The 15408-nt window shown below is 55.0% G+C and overlaps 10 protein-coding genes across 10 annotated transcripts; 6 read left to right on the top strand and 4 right to left on the bottom strand.

The window, feature by feature from the left end:
• Positions 1-83: 83 nt before the first annotated feature.
• On the top strand, positions 84-726 carry BAUCODRAFT_39790 (uncharacterized protein). Its single transcript, XM_007683637.1, has one exon. The coding sequence runs from the start codon at positions 94-96 to the stop codon at positions 364-366; it is 273 nt and encodes a 90-aa protein (XP_007681827.1). The 5' UTR covers positions 84-93; the 3' UTR covers positions 367-726.
• Positions 727-735: 9 nt separating this feature from the next.
• BAUCODRAFT_332919 (uncharacterized protein) lies at positions 736-1316 on the bottom strand. The gene has a single exon (XM_007683721.1). The coding sequence runs from the start codon at positions 1222-1224 to the stop codon at positions 844-846; it is 381 nt and encodes a 126-aa protein (XP_007681911.1). The 5' UTR covers positions 1225-1316; the 3' UTR covers positions 736-843.
• A 689-nt stretch (positions 1317-2005) lies between these two features.
• On the bottom strand, positions 2006-2372 carry BAUCODRAFT_332915 (uncharacterized protein). The gene has a single exon (XM_007683720.1). The coding sequence runs from the start codon at positions 2197-2199 to the stop codon at positions 2014-2016; it is 186 nt and encodes a 61-aa protein (XP_007681910.1). The 5' UTR covers positions 2200-2372; the 3' UTR covers positions 2006-2013.
• Positions 2373-5062: 2690 nt separating this feature from the next.
• Positions 5063-5372, top strand: BAUCODRAFT_39789 (uncharacterized protein). The gene has a single exon (XM_007683636.1). It carries the CDS (start codon positions 5119-5121, stop codon positions 5347-5349), a length of 231 nt encoding a protein of 76 aa, XP_007681826.1. The 5' UTR covers positions 5063-5118; the 3' UTR covers positions 5350-5372.
• Positions 5373-6055: 683 nt separating this feature from the next.
• On the top strand, positions 6056-6559 carry BAUCODRAFT_143969 (uncharacterized protein; the record flags this gene model as incomplete). The annotated part of the gene is made up of 1 exon (XM_007683719.1): positions 6056-6559. A coding segment is annotated over one exon (445 nt), but the record flags the coding sequence as incomplete, so codon positions are not given.
• A 65-nt stretch (positions 6560-6624) lies between these two features.
• On the bottom strand, positions 6625-10216 carry BAUCODRAFT_143968 (uncharacterized protein). Its single transcript, XM_007683718.1, has 2 exons — positions 7840-10216; positions 6625-7789 (listed from the first exon to the last, which is right to left on the bottom strand). Exons 1-2 carry the CDS (start codon positions 9766-9768, stop codon positions 7118-7120), a joined length of 2601 nt encoding a protein of 866 aa, XP_007681908.1. The 5' UTR covers positions 9769-10216; the 3' UTR covers positions 6625-7117.
• Positions 10217-11284: 1068 nt separating this feature from the next.
• On the top strand, positions 11285-11765 carry BAUCODRAFT_332829 (uncharacterized protein). Its single transcript, XM_007683717.1, has one exon. The coding sequence runs from the start codon at positions 11408-11410 to the stop codon at positions 11690-11692; it is 285 nt and encodes a 94-aa protein (XP_007681907.1). The 5' UTR covers positions 11285-11407; the 3' UTR covers positions 11693-11765.
• Positions 11766-12842: 1077 nt separating this feature from the next.
• BAUCODRAFT_39786 (uncharacterized protein) lies at positions 12843-13544 on the top strand. Its single transcript, XM_007683635.1, has one exon. The coding sequence runs from the start codon at positions 13235-13237 to the stop codon at positions 13397-13399; it is 165 nt and encodes a 54-aa protein (XP_007681825.1). The 5' UTR covers positions 12843-13234; the 3' UTR covers positions 13400-13544.
• A 433-nt stretch (positions 13545-13977) lies between these two features.
• BAUCODRAFT_127475 (uncharacterized protein) lies at positions 13978-14265 on the top strand (the record flags this gene model as incomplete). The annotated part of the gene is made up of 1 exon (XM_007683716.1): positions 13978-14265. The coding sequence occupies one exon, from the start codon at positions 13978-13980 to the stop codon at positions 14263-14265; it is 288 nt and encodes a 95-aa protein (XP_007681906.1).
• A 418-nt stretch (positions 14266-14683) lies between these two features.
• Positions 14684-15049, bottom strand: BAUCODRAFT_332834 (uncharacterized protein). The gene has a single exon (XM_007683715.1). The coding sequence runs from the start codon at positions 15005-15007 to the stop codon at positions 14810-14812; it is 198 nt and encodes a 65-aa protein (XP_007681905.1). The 5' UTR covers positions 15008-15049; the 3' UTR covers positions 14684-14809.
• Between the last annotated feature and the right edge of the window lie 359 nt (positions 15050-15408).

Here is a 15408-nt window from a genome sequence, read left to right as displayed (position 1 = left end):
ACTCGAAAAGCATACGTACCTTTCTACGGTCGGCTGTCTGGCGGCAGCATAATCACTCTATCATCTCTCATCATATTGGTGGAACCTTGATCGATGTTCGAATACTCTGAATGCTACATCGCTACCAAAGCAAGCCTCTGCCAAGTGCTGGCTACTGACGAGACACCTCCTTTGCCCGTCTCGCAACCCGGAATCGCTGTTTCCGTCTGCGATTCCGTACCAGATGTCGCTACAGATCATACGTGGCTTCCGTGTCTCTCTTTCTGTTTTAATACTATGATGTCACCAGCTTGCTATCCTTCACTGCTGCCGTTCATCGGGTTGGTGTACACTTCCTCCTCCACGAGCGATGGCCACTGCCACTAGTCTGCCCATCCCGCCGCATTTTCGCCGCCATCACCAGGCACATGCATGATGTTGTCGATGATTATGCCATCAGCTTGACCGGTTGCATTGCTTGATGGATGCTGCCAATCGGCTGGCTCAGGCGCATGTGTAAAGTTCTGAGCCTCAGCCAAGCAGAACTCGTCCTCGTGTGCAGCGTCGGATAAGCCGTCTAGTACTTCACAACCATTCTGGGCAACACCGTACACGCTGCTGCTCGCGTCGTTCCCCTTCTAGCGTACTTTCCATGCGCCGGTAATATATTGGGCTTCATCATCGCCCCAAGCATAGGTGCTATTGACAGGGCCAGTCACATCACTGATCGAGCCGCTGCTGTTGGAGTTCTCAGCAAGGCGCGCAGCGGCTACGAATTCATCGAGTTGACCCTTCCCCACACTCTGGGTTTCACCCGCAGCATCCTGGAAGCCGGGCACAAGCACAAGCTCGGGAAGTCCCGCATCATCCTCGGCGGCGGGCGCAGCTTGCATTGTCCGCCATAACCCGCGACACTACGTTTTCCCTTACACTAGCCAGCATAATAGTGCTTGCGCTCAACGCTAGATGCCTGGAAACAGGATTGCACACGTAGATGGCAATGGTATCTGTCCTGATTCGACGAAGATTGAAATGAGGGGAAGGAGCGGAATGAAAGCAGCACAACACCAAAACAGCAGACAAGTGAAAGATGCGATAAGCAGTGCGAGCGGATCGCCTCCCTGTTAGCCCAAAACTCGCGGTCCACGACTCGTGATACCCACCCTCGCCATCACGGACGGTCCAGATGGCCGCCCGGGAGGAGGTGCAGGTGTATGCGTGGCTGATGTAGAGTGTTAGTAGCATGTTTGCTTGTTGCTTCCAGGTGGCTTGGTCGGCGTATGTGAGTTGGAATAGGCTGGGAGGGGTGGAGGATCGGTAGTCCGGTTTGCTGGATGGTGGCAATAGTAGTCGGTAGTTCGTTCGATTGGAGAGTAGAGTAGAGTCGGGTAGAGGGTGGAGTTAGCAGGCGGGTGTTGAAGATTGGTGTGATGGTTGGGCAGGTAGATCCTGTGGGTCGGACGGTTAGTTTGGGCTACTTGGGTTTATCGAGCTTTCGTAGGCGCCATGCCGTATCAGTAGTACATGCACTTGTCTCGTACATCCAGCTTTGAACTGCTCAGCGTGTCGATGCCGTGGAGGTGAGGAGAAGATGGAGATGCGAATGATTGTGCAGGGGGCATCGTGCGCCTTACCTCTTTGCTCCGGAGGTGAAGCTACCGCAGTTATACCGCGTCTGCAACGTCGCGAAACCGATGGCGTACGGCACAGCAGACAGACACCCGTATGCTTCTGCGTGGTCGCTGCTGTCGTGGTTAAATCTGGGATCTGTGATGGAGGATGTTGAAGAAGATGTGTTCGTAGACATCTGACTGAATGATATGAGAAGCGCTAAGCGAGCGAGGCCAGGTCTTATGACGATGGCGGACATGGATACAGAACAAAGCGAAGAAGACGGAGAATGACGATGAGGTGCACATACGGCAGTAGAAGAGAAGACGAGCGGTGCCGGTGCACCTCGGAAGGGAAGTGTTCCAGCTCAGGAAGGATAGATGCGAACTTGTCTGCCTGTACTGCCAGCTTTGTAGGAAAACTTCATTCGGAATTTGCGTGGTGGCCCAGCGGAAGTCTTGCTGGGCTTGCGAGCAGGTGCTCCTCCTGTCTCACACAACGTCGACGCATCGTCACCGAAACTGAGAGCTCAGTCTTAGACATAGTTTGATGTCGCCGAAACGCACGCATATAAGATTGACCGTAGCTAGACTGGGCGTTCCGGGCCATGTCTCTGCGGCGCTGGGAGGAAGGCGCCGCTAGTCAGACACCGGAGACGAATGGGCGGGAAGGTGTGAGCGGGAATATGCATGAAGCGGTGATGCTCCTGTCTCGAGCATTCGCGTATCGCTCGTTGGTTTGTTGGAGGAGTCGAAGCGAAGTTTGTAGGATGTGATGCTGGTGCAGACACTGGATGTTGTGTCGTTTATGCAAGCCTGCTTTCCTCATTTCGCCATGCATCAACATCGCTGTCTGGGCGACAGGGATGATGCAGTAGCGGATTGTGGGGTACGTATACAACACGACCACCATATATTGAAGTTGTATTGCTGTCTTATTCGCCGCATAAAAGTTCTTCCACGGAGGAGGAGAAGAAAAGGGGAAACGACACCATCTCTTCCTCTCCTCATGCGGTTCGAGACATACAAGATGAGGTGCCCACGCTAGGATGAGTAGCCAGAGAGACATGATGGTTGCGCTACAGAATGGTCCTGCACCGAAACCGGAAGCGGATGGATGAGGTGATGTGCTTGGGTAAGATGATGCATATGACTTGGAGAATGTGGATTGGGAAGATGAAATGGATTGAATGAGTAAAGGGTACATGTCCATCATCTGGCACATCATTTCCCGTCTCCCATTCCCGGCACCCGCCACCTACAGCGTTAACAAGATGCTCTCCATCCTCAGTGTTTAACTAACCGGCACCGCTCACGGGGTCGTGACGGACTCGTACGGCGGAACATAGATGATCGACGACGAGATGGCGTTTAAATAACGCAGATGTGCGTCTACGTATCTTATCCTCGCCCTCTTATTCGTCTTGTGCAGTCGAAGTGGAAACTGACTAGCGTCGCCATATCGCCAATCTCAAGCCTACCTTCGCGACCTTTTCCTCAGCATCGCTCCCGCCCTCCCTATCCTCCCGCCCTCTCCCACACCACCTTCCACCACCACACTGCATCCTGCCGTATGGTCGGGCAAGAGCAGCAGCAGCAGCAGCAGCAGCACCACCACCATGGAAGCCTTCCTCTCGACTATGCCCTCTTCGCCACGTTCGACGCCTTGTCCAATACACACGTCTACGTCTACGTCTACAGCCACAATTCCCGACCCAAGCACACCAAATACTCCTCCCACTCCTTCCCCAACCTCCACAACAGCCTCAACCCGCACCCGCACCCGTAATAACAGCCCCACCTGCGCCTGCGCCTGCGCCTCTCACCCTCGCCACAACAACTACCCACCACCCACCCGCCGCCGCAGCCGTCAGCTTCCCACCATCCATATCTCTTCCGGAAAGTGCCCGTTGTTCGCTCCGGAAACGCCCGTCGCTTCGGTCATCGTTCCAATCCAGAGGGCGTAGTATCGCGCTGCTCCCGCTACCGCTGTCTTCAGCTCGATTAACAATAGCTCTGTCTGTCATCCCCTCCAATCCGGCCATGGAAAGAGCCGGCCGGTCACTTAGGCTCCTTCTGGCTCCGGCGACAAGGGTCTACCTGTCTATGTGGGTCATAGCACAGTCTTATGGCCCAAACAATAGCAGGCTCATCGATCAATCGATGCGGTGGGTGTGCCTGTTTTGTCAGGGGTGTGGGTCGGGATGCTCGGGGCGGAGCGGTTAGGTAGGGGTGGGAGCGTGGGTCTTGTGTCGTGTTGCTCGTTGTCTCCGCATCCCTCTTCCTCCTCCTCAAACGAGGCGTACTAGGTGGCGGTCGCGATTGCTTGGAGAGGAGTGGTCGGCGTGCATTCTTCCACCTGTACTTCCATCTACGTTTACGTCTATGTCTTGCATGGCATCATGAGCGTAGGCGCAGAATAGCAAGACAGGTGCCTTCATGCCTTTATTGTGCGCTCGGGAGAACGAGCAGTTACGCGCACAAGGTCCTGGCGTGGACGGAAGATGTTCGGGTTGAAGGTGTGTCAGAGCGCAATCGAGGCTGGCAACACCATCGATAACTGGAAATAGGGTGTTCTGTCGGAGGATAAGTGCCCTCCGAGCATAAGCGCCCTCGCCAGCGAATTCCGCTTCGTGGTAAGCTCGCAACATCCCTTGATCGAGCCGGCCATTCAACGCGGCAACACTGTTTTCTTCCGACTTCCGCACCAAGAGCAATGCGAGATCGACATCGAGCTTGCGGCTCGCACACGCCCCAACCGGCGCACGCTTTCTGGATTCCTTGGAACTCCTCGGCAGGCCCCGGCCGCAGTGTGCGCTTAATGAAACCGATTCGACAAGCAATTGTACGCACGCATTCGGCTCGATCGCTGAATCATTCGAAAGCGCGAATGCCGCTGCAGCAAGCCGTCCTGCCCAAGCGAATGTACGTCGCTTCGATCGATGACCGCTCGGGACTAACTCTTCTCTTGTTCCTCTCCCGTTTACACGAGGCGTGTCAGTCAATCCGGATAGGATAGGAAAGGGCGGCGTAATAGACACGATGTTGATGAAATGAGACTATGAGCCTTCCTGCTGCGTTCTTCGCGTTTGTCAAACGATGCTCGAGTGTTAGCTGGGTGAGGGTATACATTGAGAGGCCGGTGATCATGACGGCTATGCTGTGCTGAGTTCCGTTGAGCGGGAAGCGCTGCGGCAGCAGAGCTGGGTGGCTACTATTTGCAGCTTGGAAGGCAGTGTCAGGCCTGCTTAGCGCCGTACTTCTGGTCCGTCATGCAGCATCTATCCTTCAAACTCCTAGCACCGCCTCTCTGCGCCGTTTTCACTGGACCCGGGCTTGACGGAGGCCGCCATAGGCGACCAGAGCAGGATCAGCAACTCGTGGTGACAGCTTGCGGATGACCACAATGGTGGGCTGATACGTGCGAGAAGCGAGCTCTTCGGGGACGATCTCGCGGAGCCATCACTCCTTATCCGCAGGGGAGTGGCGCTGTTAAGAAATGTAGACCGTGCTACCTTCGTTAACTACTATGCAAGGAAGAACGGGATTCATCGCTGTCCCCACATCGGGAGTGCTAATTGCCTTGAGGACGGCGTACTTCAAAGCACCTGCAGGACCTCGGGTCTATCTCACCTCGGACTTTGACCATGCAGGCGAGATGCTATCACAACTCTCAGCCCTCTCGGAAAATGTTAAATTTGCCATCACACGTCCTTCTCCAATTAGGCTATGCGCGGCCTATCGTTGTCTCTGGGGGTAGGCGAGATCAATGCCAATAACTTGGCCACGCTTGTATAGTGCAGCTGTATCAACGCCACTGCGAGCGTTACTAAGCGCTGAGTGCACAGATACAAACATCCGCAGAGGGTGGGACAATGGCCAGTCGTGGTAGTGAGTTGGCCGCACTTCAGGAGCCGGATACGAGGTCTGCCAACTGGTCCACTAACTCACTGCAGCACCGGTGGCGTTATCTTAGCTCGGCGACCCGTTCGCTCGTCTGCCATCCGCTAGAAAGAAGACTAGCAACCAGAAAATCAGGCAAGGCACGTCAACTGGTGCGATGTGGTCGCTCTCCGAGTTGCATGCTATGGACTCATAGCGCCTCTGACACTGCCTAGTATGATCCCACAAGAGGTGCAAGTTCACCTAGCGTTCCTTCATCGCGCGTGAGGCAGGCTTTCTATTATTCGTCAGTAACGGTTAGGACGGTTGTCATACCAAATACACGACTCAGTATAGGGAGCGGGCTCACCGTTGAAGAGCCGCGAAACACTACAACCCACAAACTCTACGTCACCATCCCCGATTTTGGCTAGGCTGCCGAAACGACGGCTTTGTAAATGGCAGTAACAGTGTTCAGATCATTGGGCAGCGGCGGATCGCTCTTCATCTTCGGTAACTCGCTGACGAGAAAAACGTGAGACCAGAAAGGGAAGCTTCACGTGTCGCAGGCTGCTTGATGATGTGCTGGAAAGCAGTAGAGTAGTCAGAAATATCTTGTTGTCTGAGGTGCGGAATATTGTTCGGTCGTGCACCCTCTTTCTGGAATTGGTGGTTGGGAAGCTCGCCACTACCCTTGCAGTAGGCTGCCGGACCCGGAACGAGCGCAACGTAGCCGCAGCTGTTGCTTGCCGTATACGACGGCTTCGCGAACTTAGACTCCACGATGGAGTCCACGTCCGTCGGCTTCGCGTACTGAGATCCCACGCCAGAGTCCACATCTATCTCCTCTTGGTCCGCCCGGGTCAAAGCTGGTCTATACTCAGATGCTGTCCACCCAACACTGGCCGCCTCATCGTTACAGTCCACGATACCCTTCCAAAAAGTCACTGCTGCTGCTCCTTTACACGCCTCCACGTCGTTTCATCACGGAGCGTTCCGGTCAAGCGGACACGGAGATCGCTGACGTGACTCAGGATCTGCACCCCCCGGACGTCCACCCCGAAGACATCGCCATCGGCGCGCAGTAACAGGCGAGGCGGAGGAGGCTTCGAGCTTCAGTTATGTATACTTGGCAAGCGGGCCACTACAGACTCTCCTGTAGCCGCAGTCTCAGATGGCAGGGCATGACGGATAGCGTCCAGTCAGTCTCCTCCGTCGAGCTGGCGTTGTGTCGAAGGCTGAAAGGTGCCTTGTCGAAGCCTAGAAAGTGCTGTGTCCTACCAAGCCACATAGTAGCTAAACTTTGGGCGTGAGGTGACAAGACCAAGACGCAAGAACTGGTCCATCAGGATCACCCGAGGCGGCGTGGCACACACACACGCAGCACGCTCACTGGAGGAAAGAGCGCCACGAAGTGAATAACAAATGCCGTTAAAGCTGAGTCCCCTAGGTATTGTTGCTCACTCTGAAAGCTGTCGAAAGTTTAGTCGGGAGGAAGTCCACTGCTTGCCGACTCGCTCGAGTCTCCACACGTGATAGCTGACTTTACAGCTAACTTCCTGCCCTTCGCACCGTACAGTAATAGTCAATATAAATATAGGTTAAATAATGCAAGGTTAAATAAAGCAAGGCTCTCCACCCGATTGCTATGTTGGAACCACTACGTCGAGCACTTGTTCACAGCTCAGATGCCACTGCTCCTCTCGCTTCCTCGAGTACTTCAGAAGCGCAGACTTTGTCTGCGAAAGCCGCTCGAGCGTCTTTTGCAGTTGCTGCTCCACTCGCTGCAGATGCACGCGCAGGCCTGTCTTGAAGCGGTACGCGGCAGCCACGTCCTGGTGACGCTGAAGATTAGGTCCCGCCTTCGCTTGAAGCTTCACGAGGTCGTTTGCTACTTCCTCGGAGACGCCGCAGAAACGTCGATGGCAATCCTGGAGAGCTTCGAAGGCTCTCGCGTGTTTCTCCAGATCGCTGGTTATCCGTGCTATCTCGTTTCCGGCGTGGTGTGCCAGCATCTGTGAAGCAGATTGCCAGAAGTGTCGCTGGTTTCTGACCTGGCGTATCTGTGTGGCCAGCGTGCTCTGTACGTTAGCAAAGTCATGATCATTCTCGATCTGGACCGATTGCGCCGCTGTTGGCTGGTCGACAGGGTTGCTTGCGTGATGCTCGGTTAAGAGAGGTCGAAAGCCGGCAGCTAGCAGTTCTCGCCAGGCTGCCGGTTCAAGCATAGTGCAAGGCTCTGCTGTGTACATAAGGTACAATGTGTTGATGACACCGTACAAGCCGCAATTGTAGGCGTCGCGCTGCTGCAACAGAGTCTACCCAAGATTAGTGCACAGAGCACCCAACAGTGCTTGCAATAGCTTACATTTCTACGCAGCTTCTTCCAACTCTTGATTGGAGTCGTAATGTCAGCGTGATCAGTACCGGTTATGTATCTGCACATGCATCCGATGAAGGCGTCGACTACTCTCTCCGCCTTGGCATAAGTCTCTGCGTCCTGTGTTGGCTCGTAGACGTCATACTCTTCGAGCTCTAGGTCCAAGACTGCCATGACCCAGTGCAATGCCTTCGCGAAGTACACAGGCAGGACAATGTATCGATGTGATTCCTGGACGCCCCGATACTTCCCAGTCTGGTGGCGGTCGAGGAGTTCGAATGTGTAGGCACCGGGTTCCACGATGTGCCACAGTTGAGGGTTGGGGTTGAGAAAGCGTAGCGTGACGTCTATCAGCGCGTTGTTGAAATAGCCATCGAAATCCTTGGCGTGGAGGCGGTCCACAGCGTCCCTTACGTCCTGCATGGTGAGCCATGATGTCACCACGACGTCGTCGCCGCCGCCTCCTGGTTGAGGTGCTGCATCGTCAAGAGCTTCGTTCGGTCTGGATTGGGTGGCTGATGTTTCCGAGGCCACAACATTCGTCACAGAGTGTGTACGATGTTCTGGTGCTATTGCATCGAGGCATCCGACAGCGTTCGTTGCGTTCAGCCATGATGTGACCTCGACGTCGTTGCCGTCAACGGCTCGCTTAGATGTTGCAGTGATCAGAGCTCCATCTGGTCGGGCTTGAGTGGCGGGTGCTTTGGGAGCCACAACATCGGTCACAGAGTCTTTACGAGGCTCTGGTGCGCTTCCAGTGTCCTTGTCAACGCCGTCGTCACCAGCCCTCGCGACAGGAGCACTGCGATCTCGGCTTGTGCCGACCGACGTCACGGGACGCGGCACAGCTGTAGGTTCATCATCAGTGCGGGAACGCTTGGGTTGTAGGCGGAGAATGTCATCGGACGAAGCGCGCCGCTTCCGTGCGCCCGTATTTCCAAGGTCATTTGGCCTCGTGTCTGGAACGATACTCGGTCTATCCAGGAGAGCTTTCGACGACTCAACCGGAGACGGCAGTACGGCACCTATCTGTTCAAAGCTCGCATTGTCCAGGATCCCACAATGCGACTCCAGCTCCATATCCGGTTCATCATACGAGCCGTCATCGCTGTATTCGGCCGGTGCGAACATGCCGCTCTCATCGTGGAAGTCAAATTGATGGTCGTTGCCAGGTTCTTCAACACCACGGCCTTGCTCGATGGATCTGTCGGAGGTCTCCAAATGAACCTGGTCGTCAGGTTCCGAAGGCGTGACTGTACGAGCACGTACAGGGGTAGTGTGAGCATGTGCAGATGGCCACGGCGATTGGGGTAGTGAGGCTGCTGGTCCGACGGTTGTCACTTTACCGCCTGTTGTCAACCCGCCATTCGATGCGGACAACGGCGCTGCTGACATACTCTTCGGCTTCGTGCTTTTCGCTCTCAAGCCTCTGTCCAGCCCACTAAGCTGAGCACTCAAGCGTCCTATGGTAGTGTCGGCGTCTTTGGCCGTCCACCGAGCAACGGAGTCACCATCTGTTGCGCGCTCGTTGCGGGCCGCTCGCATGATTGGGTAGACCGTGTCGAATGTGGCCACCTGCGAGAGCTTCTTGAGGCTAGCAAGGAACCGCTCGGATCTGAAGGCGTTGGTCCCAAACCTCGCGACGATTTCATGAGGCCGCAGCCAGCCCGTACGGTGAAGCCTGCTCACACTAGCAGAGACGTTTCGGCCCATGTGGTTCTTACAATACTCTATAAGCAGCCCGTCGATCGACTCAAGAGTGGCGGGAGTGAGGAGATGAAGATACCCGCTGACATCTTGATGTCGCGCTTCACTTTGCTCACAGGCCAGATTCAGCGTGATCAAAACAGACTGGATGTCGTAGGCAGTGTTTAGTTTCCGTAGAGAATCATCGAGAACGTCCCCATCATTAGCCATGTTCGAGCGTGCTGCATGGACAGGAGACGCTCGGGTACAGGAGGGCGTTGTATGTGGTCAGTCATGAACACCGGTGCTGCGTTGACTCGGAATTTGACTATTCGACCGTCGCACAGGAAGCTTCTAAGTCAGCGACGCCAGGTTCCAGGCTATTGATCATGTTGCCAGCGCTTAGAGCCACAGTTCCGTGCTTATGTTGGCTGTGCTGATCGTTTGTGGGAGCTTTGCTTGCACAGTAGTGCGGGAAAGAGCGGAGGAGTAGTGAGAGCGCGAGGCACTCTGACTATATTTACCACTTTGCGCATTGCGTAGTCCGGCTTCTTGCTATGAATTCAACTGGACAGATGACCACACATGAGGTGATCTTAAGGTGAAGGACCGGCACGTTGCAGCAGAGAGAGGGAGGTGGTGTGGCGTTGCGCGACCGAGAGCACGTGACGGGCTCTCCTTGCACGTGTCTGTGCCTGCAGACAAAGCCTGCGGAAAAGCAGACAATGTCTGATAAAAGCGGGGCGCCCCCACCAAATCAACGCCACCTTGCCGCTGCGCACGAAGTTGCAGCCCTACTACAACCTCCAATATCACTCGCGGCCTCCGCGTCTCATCTAGAACGACATATCAATGCTCCATCATCAGCAATTGGACCCTTTCACGAGGCTTTGTGGACGGGCGTTTTCCGCCGCAGCATGCTGGAGCGGGACTGTGAGACTTCCGTGCTGCTAGAACCCGTATAACCTGCTCGCAGGCGAGCTCGAGCATCGGTTATGGGCGAACAAATTCCACAGTGTATGGGACAGCGATGGATTATGGTGAGGTCAAACGCCTTCCGGCATGTTCACGAAGGTGCTGTACCGGCAGCAAAGTCTCAATCTTTGTGCTGGCCGACGTACTATGTGTGGCTATTTTAGCACCGGTTGTACTACATTCCATTCCAGCCGCGCGCTACAACTGGACTGATCTGGTCTCAATGATACATTTTCTTTCCCGCAGCCTACAATGTCGCTGATAATTAAGCTTCTCCAAGGCTTCACATTGTGGTAGCGGTAACCTCGCCTAAAAAGACTGACAGCACGTGCATGCTGTTTTATGCTGATAAGTGCGGTATGCGCGTCGCCGTGGCCGGTCTAATCATCGGACCCGGCGATGCGACAGAGCGGTCAGGACAGATCTCGCAGACAAGCATGAAGTGACTGCTGGGCTTGAAGACGAAGTGATCGGAATGTACTGACATCATCGTACTGACATCAATGTAATGCCGCCACTTCGCAGAACACATTTGCTCTCGCGAGTGACATGCCACCACAGACGCGAGCCTAACACCCAGCAAGCTGCCAGCCTCGCTCCATTAACAGCCACTCCTTACCGAAGTCCGAGCATCGAAGCACCAACCTTACTGGGGGATGGCTCCTTGTCATCCGTACCATCAATACCAGCTTCCGCTTCGGCGAGGTCCTCAACGTTGACCCCGAACGTAAGGCGCACCTCGGCAGATTCTTCTCGCTCCCAGAAGTCCTCACTACCTTCTCCGAGCCCCTCCTCCTCCTCGATTGCCTTTCAAGATCTGCCCGTCGGACACCTGCAACGTAATGCACTCTGCACACCATCTTTCTCGCGTTCGATCAGCTTTGTTGTCTGGCTCATGTTCCATGTGCTGAACCCGACCTCACCGGACTCTAGTACTGCGCCACCTTGCCATGCCTTCGCAAACCCAAACCGCATCCCGCCCTGCGCTATTCAGAACGATGTCGCTTCTCTTCTGGCCCCACTGCCGTCAACACTCCCTCAGACGCTCAAAGGCTCTTGGCTAGCGCCTCCCTCACCTCTCGTGGATCGGCTGAGTGGGTACCGCTCACAGTCTGGGCACCTGTCTAAGGCGGTCGAGCATGCGGCACAGAGAGTACAAAAGGCGCATAAGCTCCTCTAAATCAAAGATCAATATCAAGTGGCTGACCATCAATATCAAGTGGCTGACCCTGTACAACCCCTTGCGTAAATCAAGGGCTTCGGCGATGGTCTCCAATCCATCGTTAGCAAGCTGCACCTGAAACTCGAATCATGTAAGATCTGTGGTCCGCATATCCCACCTTTGCGCCGGTGGCGTCAAGCACTGACGGTGCACCCATCCCAGCATGCTGGCAAGGCTATACGTTGCCCCATATGGCGTGCTCCACACCAGTTCACCAAGGATGTCCACATTGTGTACGGAAGACTGCTTCGTACTTGGTCCGTCGGTCTTGACAGCCCTCCGAACACTCTCACCAGTCACCACTCTGACGCAAACGCCTGGCAGGAGGCTGCTAACAGCATATTCGACGAAGTCGCAAGCGCCCTCGAAATCGTTGCTCTTGAGAAAGACGCATGCGTCTTGCCTTGGGCAATTTCGCAAGCCAAGTGGTCCCACTCAAGACCGGAAAGTTACCTCACGGTCTAGACTCACTCGAGCAACACCTTTCGACCGAAGGCAGCTGACGGTGCTCTGACTGTAGTACTCGCGAGTTGTCATCGGTTCAACCGATGAGATGCCGCCTCAGGGTGTAATTTACGACAACCAGTCACCGTCTCAGTGGTTGCACTTGCACGTTTCTCAGTTACATCCTGCAGCGACAACAGAACAGAGCATCCTACCACCCCGCGCATTCCTTCGAGCTGTCCTCGATGGCAACTAGCAGATACCGGTGTTATTCCTAACACTCGCTATCTAACGTAGCGGATGCACGCGACTTGGCAGCCGGTTAACGCGCCTCTTGTGGTCCTGTATTACGGCGCGGCCGCAAGCGGGTACACAGACCATCGCGCAAGGGGACCTTGTTGATTGTGCAAGGTCGTATATGAATCGGCTCACCTTGGCCCGCGTGGAGTCGGTTACTGGCTTGCAGCCAAACGCGGTGTTGCTGTTGCATCGGCACCATGCCTTCTAACTCAGGCCCCAGGAAAGCCAGCCAAAGGCCATGGTCTCTGAGTCACCACGGCAGAGCTTCATGTCCTTTGAGAAGCCTTGACCACGCCGGGAATGGGTCAGCGCCAACCGTTGACTGGGAACTATCATGTGAAGATGCACTCTAACGAGGATTGCTCAACACACGCTTCAGCCATGGTGGCGTTGAAAACTATAGACCAGTGTACTCTTAGGCAACGAAAGTGACCTGGCCGCCCGCTGGCTATGCTCCAGCCTCATCCGCACGCCCACCCGCCAGCCAGATGTCCTTAGCAGATCGCCTTTCGGGCAGATCGCCAACGATCCTTTGGCTTTGTACAATAAGGAGCATCGTCCACGCCGCGGCTTGCTGGCGAGTCGCAGGTGCTGGGAGTAGTCGCATGCGCATAACTCCGTTGCCGCTCGGTCTCGCTTTCTGCGTCACGTGCGGCGGAAGCACGCTATTCTCCGAATGCAGTGTTCACTCGCGCGCGGCATATTCCTGAATGACCGGCAAATCCAGCGCCGCCAATGCATTGGGATATTGGCAGCATGGGCCGCCTGTGTTATGTGCACGATCTATCCTACTACACTCCATTATCGAGGCGACTCAGCGTGCCCGAACCCCGGCATGATCGACAATTTGAACCTCAATACCCTCATCCGTCGCTAGATGCCAACCTCTGCCCGGGCATTGTGCACGCCTCACGGGCGTGATGCATTCTTCCTTGCGCAAAGCGCTCGTTGTCTGCGCTGGGCCACAAGCGCTGACTGGAACGCCTTGCTAGTGTTACCCCTGCCTTTCGACAATCAAGTGCCGGCAGTTTACTGGCTCCAGTTCCTCGACGCACTCAGATACGCCTCCTCCATGCTGATCATTTCTACCCGAGCTCACGCACACTACGGCTTGCTCTTGGCGACCCGTACCGGAAGCTCGACAAATCGGCGTAGAAAGTAGCGTTCAAGGACGCCGTTGCTGCAAACGTAACCATCCGGAGCCTGCATGCAGGCCAAAGATACGAAGTTAACGCTGCTCAGTCGCCTTCTTCGGGCGTGACAAGCAACGGTGATATGCTTGCTGGCGCGTAGTACAGCCTTGAGAGGTTCGTTGTTCGCGCCACACCAAATGAGCCTGTGTGCAAGGCGATGAAGGATGTGCCGCCCTGACAGCGATAACACCGAAATGCGACATCACAGTTGAGAATTCCGTCCTGACCGCCAGTGTTATCGGCAGAATGCTTCGCCACACCGTGTGAAGCCTTGGGCTCTCCGGAAAGCCCGGGTTTGAGAGCGCAATGTCGAGCGCAGCTCCGTTTGCACTGGTCGGTGGTATTAAGACGGGCGTGTGCTTCTCCACATACTGTTCTCCAGTCTTGCGCAAGTTCGAAGGATTCATCTATGTGTACGACCGTCTCAACGGCTTACGTCTCACTAGTAGAGCAGGGAGGGCAGTGATAGCGACCTCCATGAGCCACGACCTCGACTCTAGCCCAAGTGCTGGACAGAGCGTACCCATCAGCCTGTTTTACCCGGTGACCGGGGAGGGATCGTCGTTGACATATGCTTATAACAACGATCCTTGAGAAGTACTTTCAACATTACAGCCTGCTATGAGATGCCGGCTTCTAGTTTTGAGCAGGCTAGAGCGAAGCCATTCCGCCACGGTATAATCAGTGCTGTGGCAGGTAACGGTTCTGCACAGAGACTGAAGCGGGTGGCCAATCGTCTATTAACGAAGCTGTCTCCGAAAAGAAGCATGACCCGGAGTACAGCAGTGACGTTGAAGTACTGACAGTTAGCTTGGAACCTTAAGCGCAGATGATAAGTACAGGCGGGGCTGCTATGCTCTTCGGCCGCTTCTAACCTAACGATCATGAAGTGTCCAGCCGGCTCATGAAGTAGGTCAGACAGCTTACGTCGACGAAGATGGCAATATGCGGACCAGGGACGAGCGAACCGGACTGGGACATCAAATTTGGTGCTTCACGTTGATGGGTAAAGTCAGACATGTAGAGAGGCGGTGCAAGGTCAGATTGACGCAGAAGCCCACGGTGCGCCTTTATTCCGATGTGCCAGATCTCTGGTTTGCAATCGAGGGGTTCTAGAGCTTTGGTTCATTTGAATGAGCTAGGCCTGGACAACAAAGTGCTTTGGAGTCGCTGGGGCATTTGGTGGGGCGCGAACTGGAGCACCGCTGGGGCACACTCGAAAGGGCTTGAAAACCAACGCAGCCCTGGCTGGATTCATGAAATAGGGCAATGACCACAACCGTTGATCGATGTTCCATTCTGAAGAAACGTTGAGCGTGTGTGAACAGCAACGCATCGCTTGTAGCGCCTCTACCGCACTGTTAAAAGTATAACAAAGCACAAGCTGGACCTTCTCCAGACCATCAATGATCAAAAGAGCGCAGCAAGCTTTTCCGCCGCCATCCTACTTCCCCAACTAGGCATGGTCTCGATAGATGGATTAGTCCTGACCAAGCAAGCGAAACCAAGAAACCACTTGTCTCTCTTCAACTTCGACCCGTTGTCGGCGCAACGCTCCCGAACGCAAATGGAGTTGTGAGCAGAGTACGGACGATGAAGGAAGCTGTCAGAAAGCATACAACTAGAGTAATGCATCGGTCATGGATCGCCCAACCCGTCCCGTTGCACGCCTATCGAACGACTTTCGTCGACGCTGGCTGACCAAGCTCGGTGCCACGGCGTGCATGCACGCTACTT

This window comes from Baudoinia panamericana, assembly GCF_000338955.1.
Source record: "Baudoinia panamericana UAMH 10762 unplaced genomic scaffold BAUCOscaffold_16, whole genome shotgun sequence".
Classification (NCBI taxonomy): domain Eukaryota; kingdom Fungi; phylum Ascomycota; class Dothideomycetes; order Mycosphaerellales; family Teratosphaeriaceae; genus Baudoinia; species Baudoinia panamericana.
This window is presented reverse-complemented; position numbering and strand designations above follow the sequence as displayed.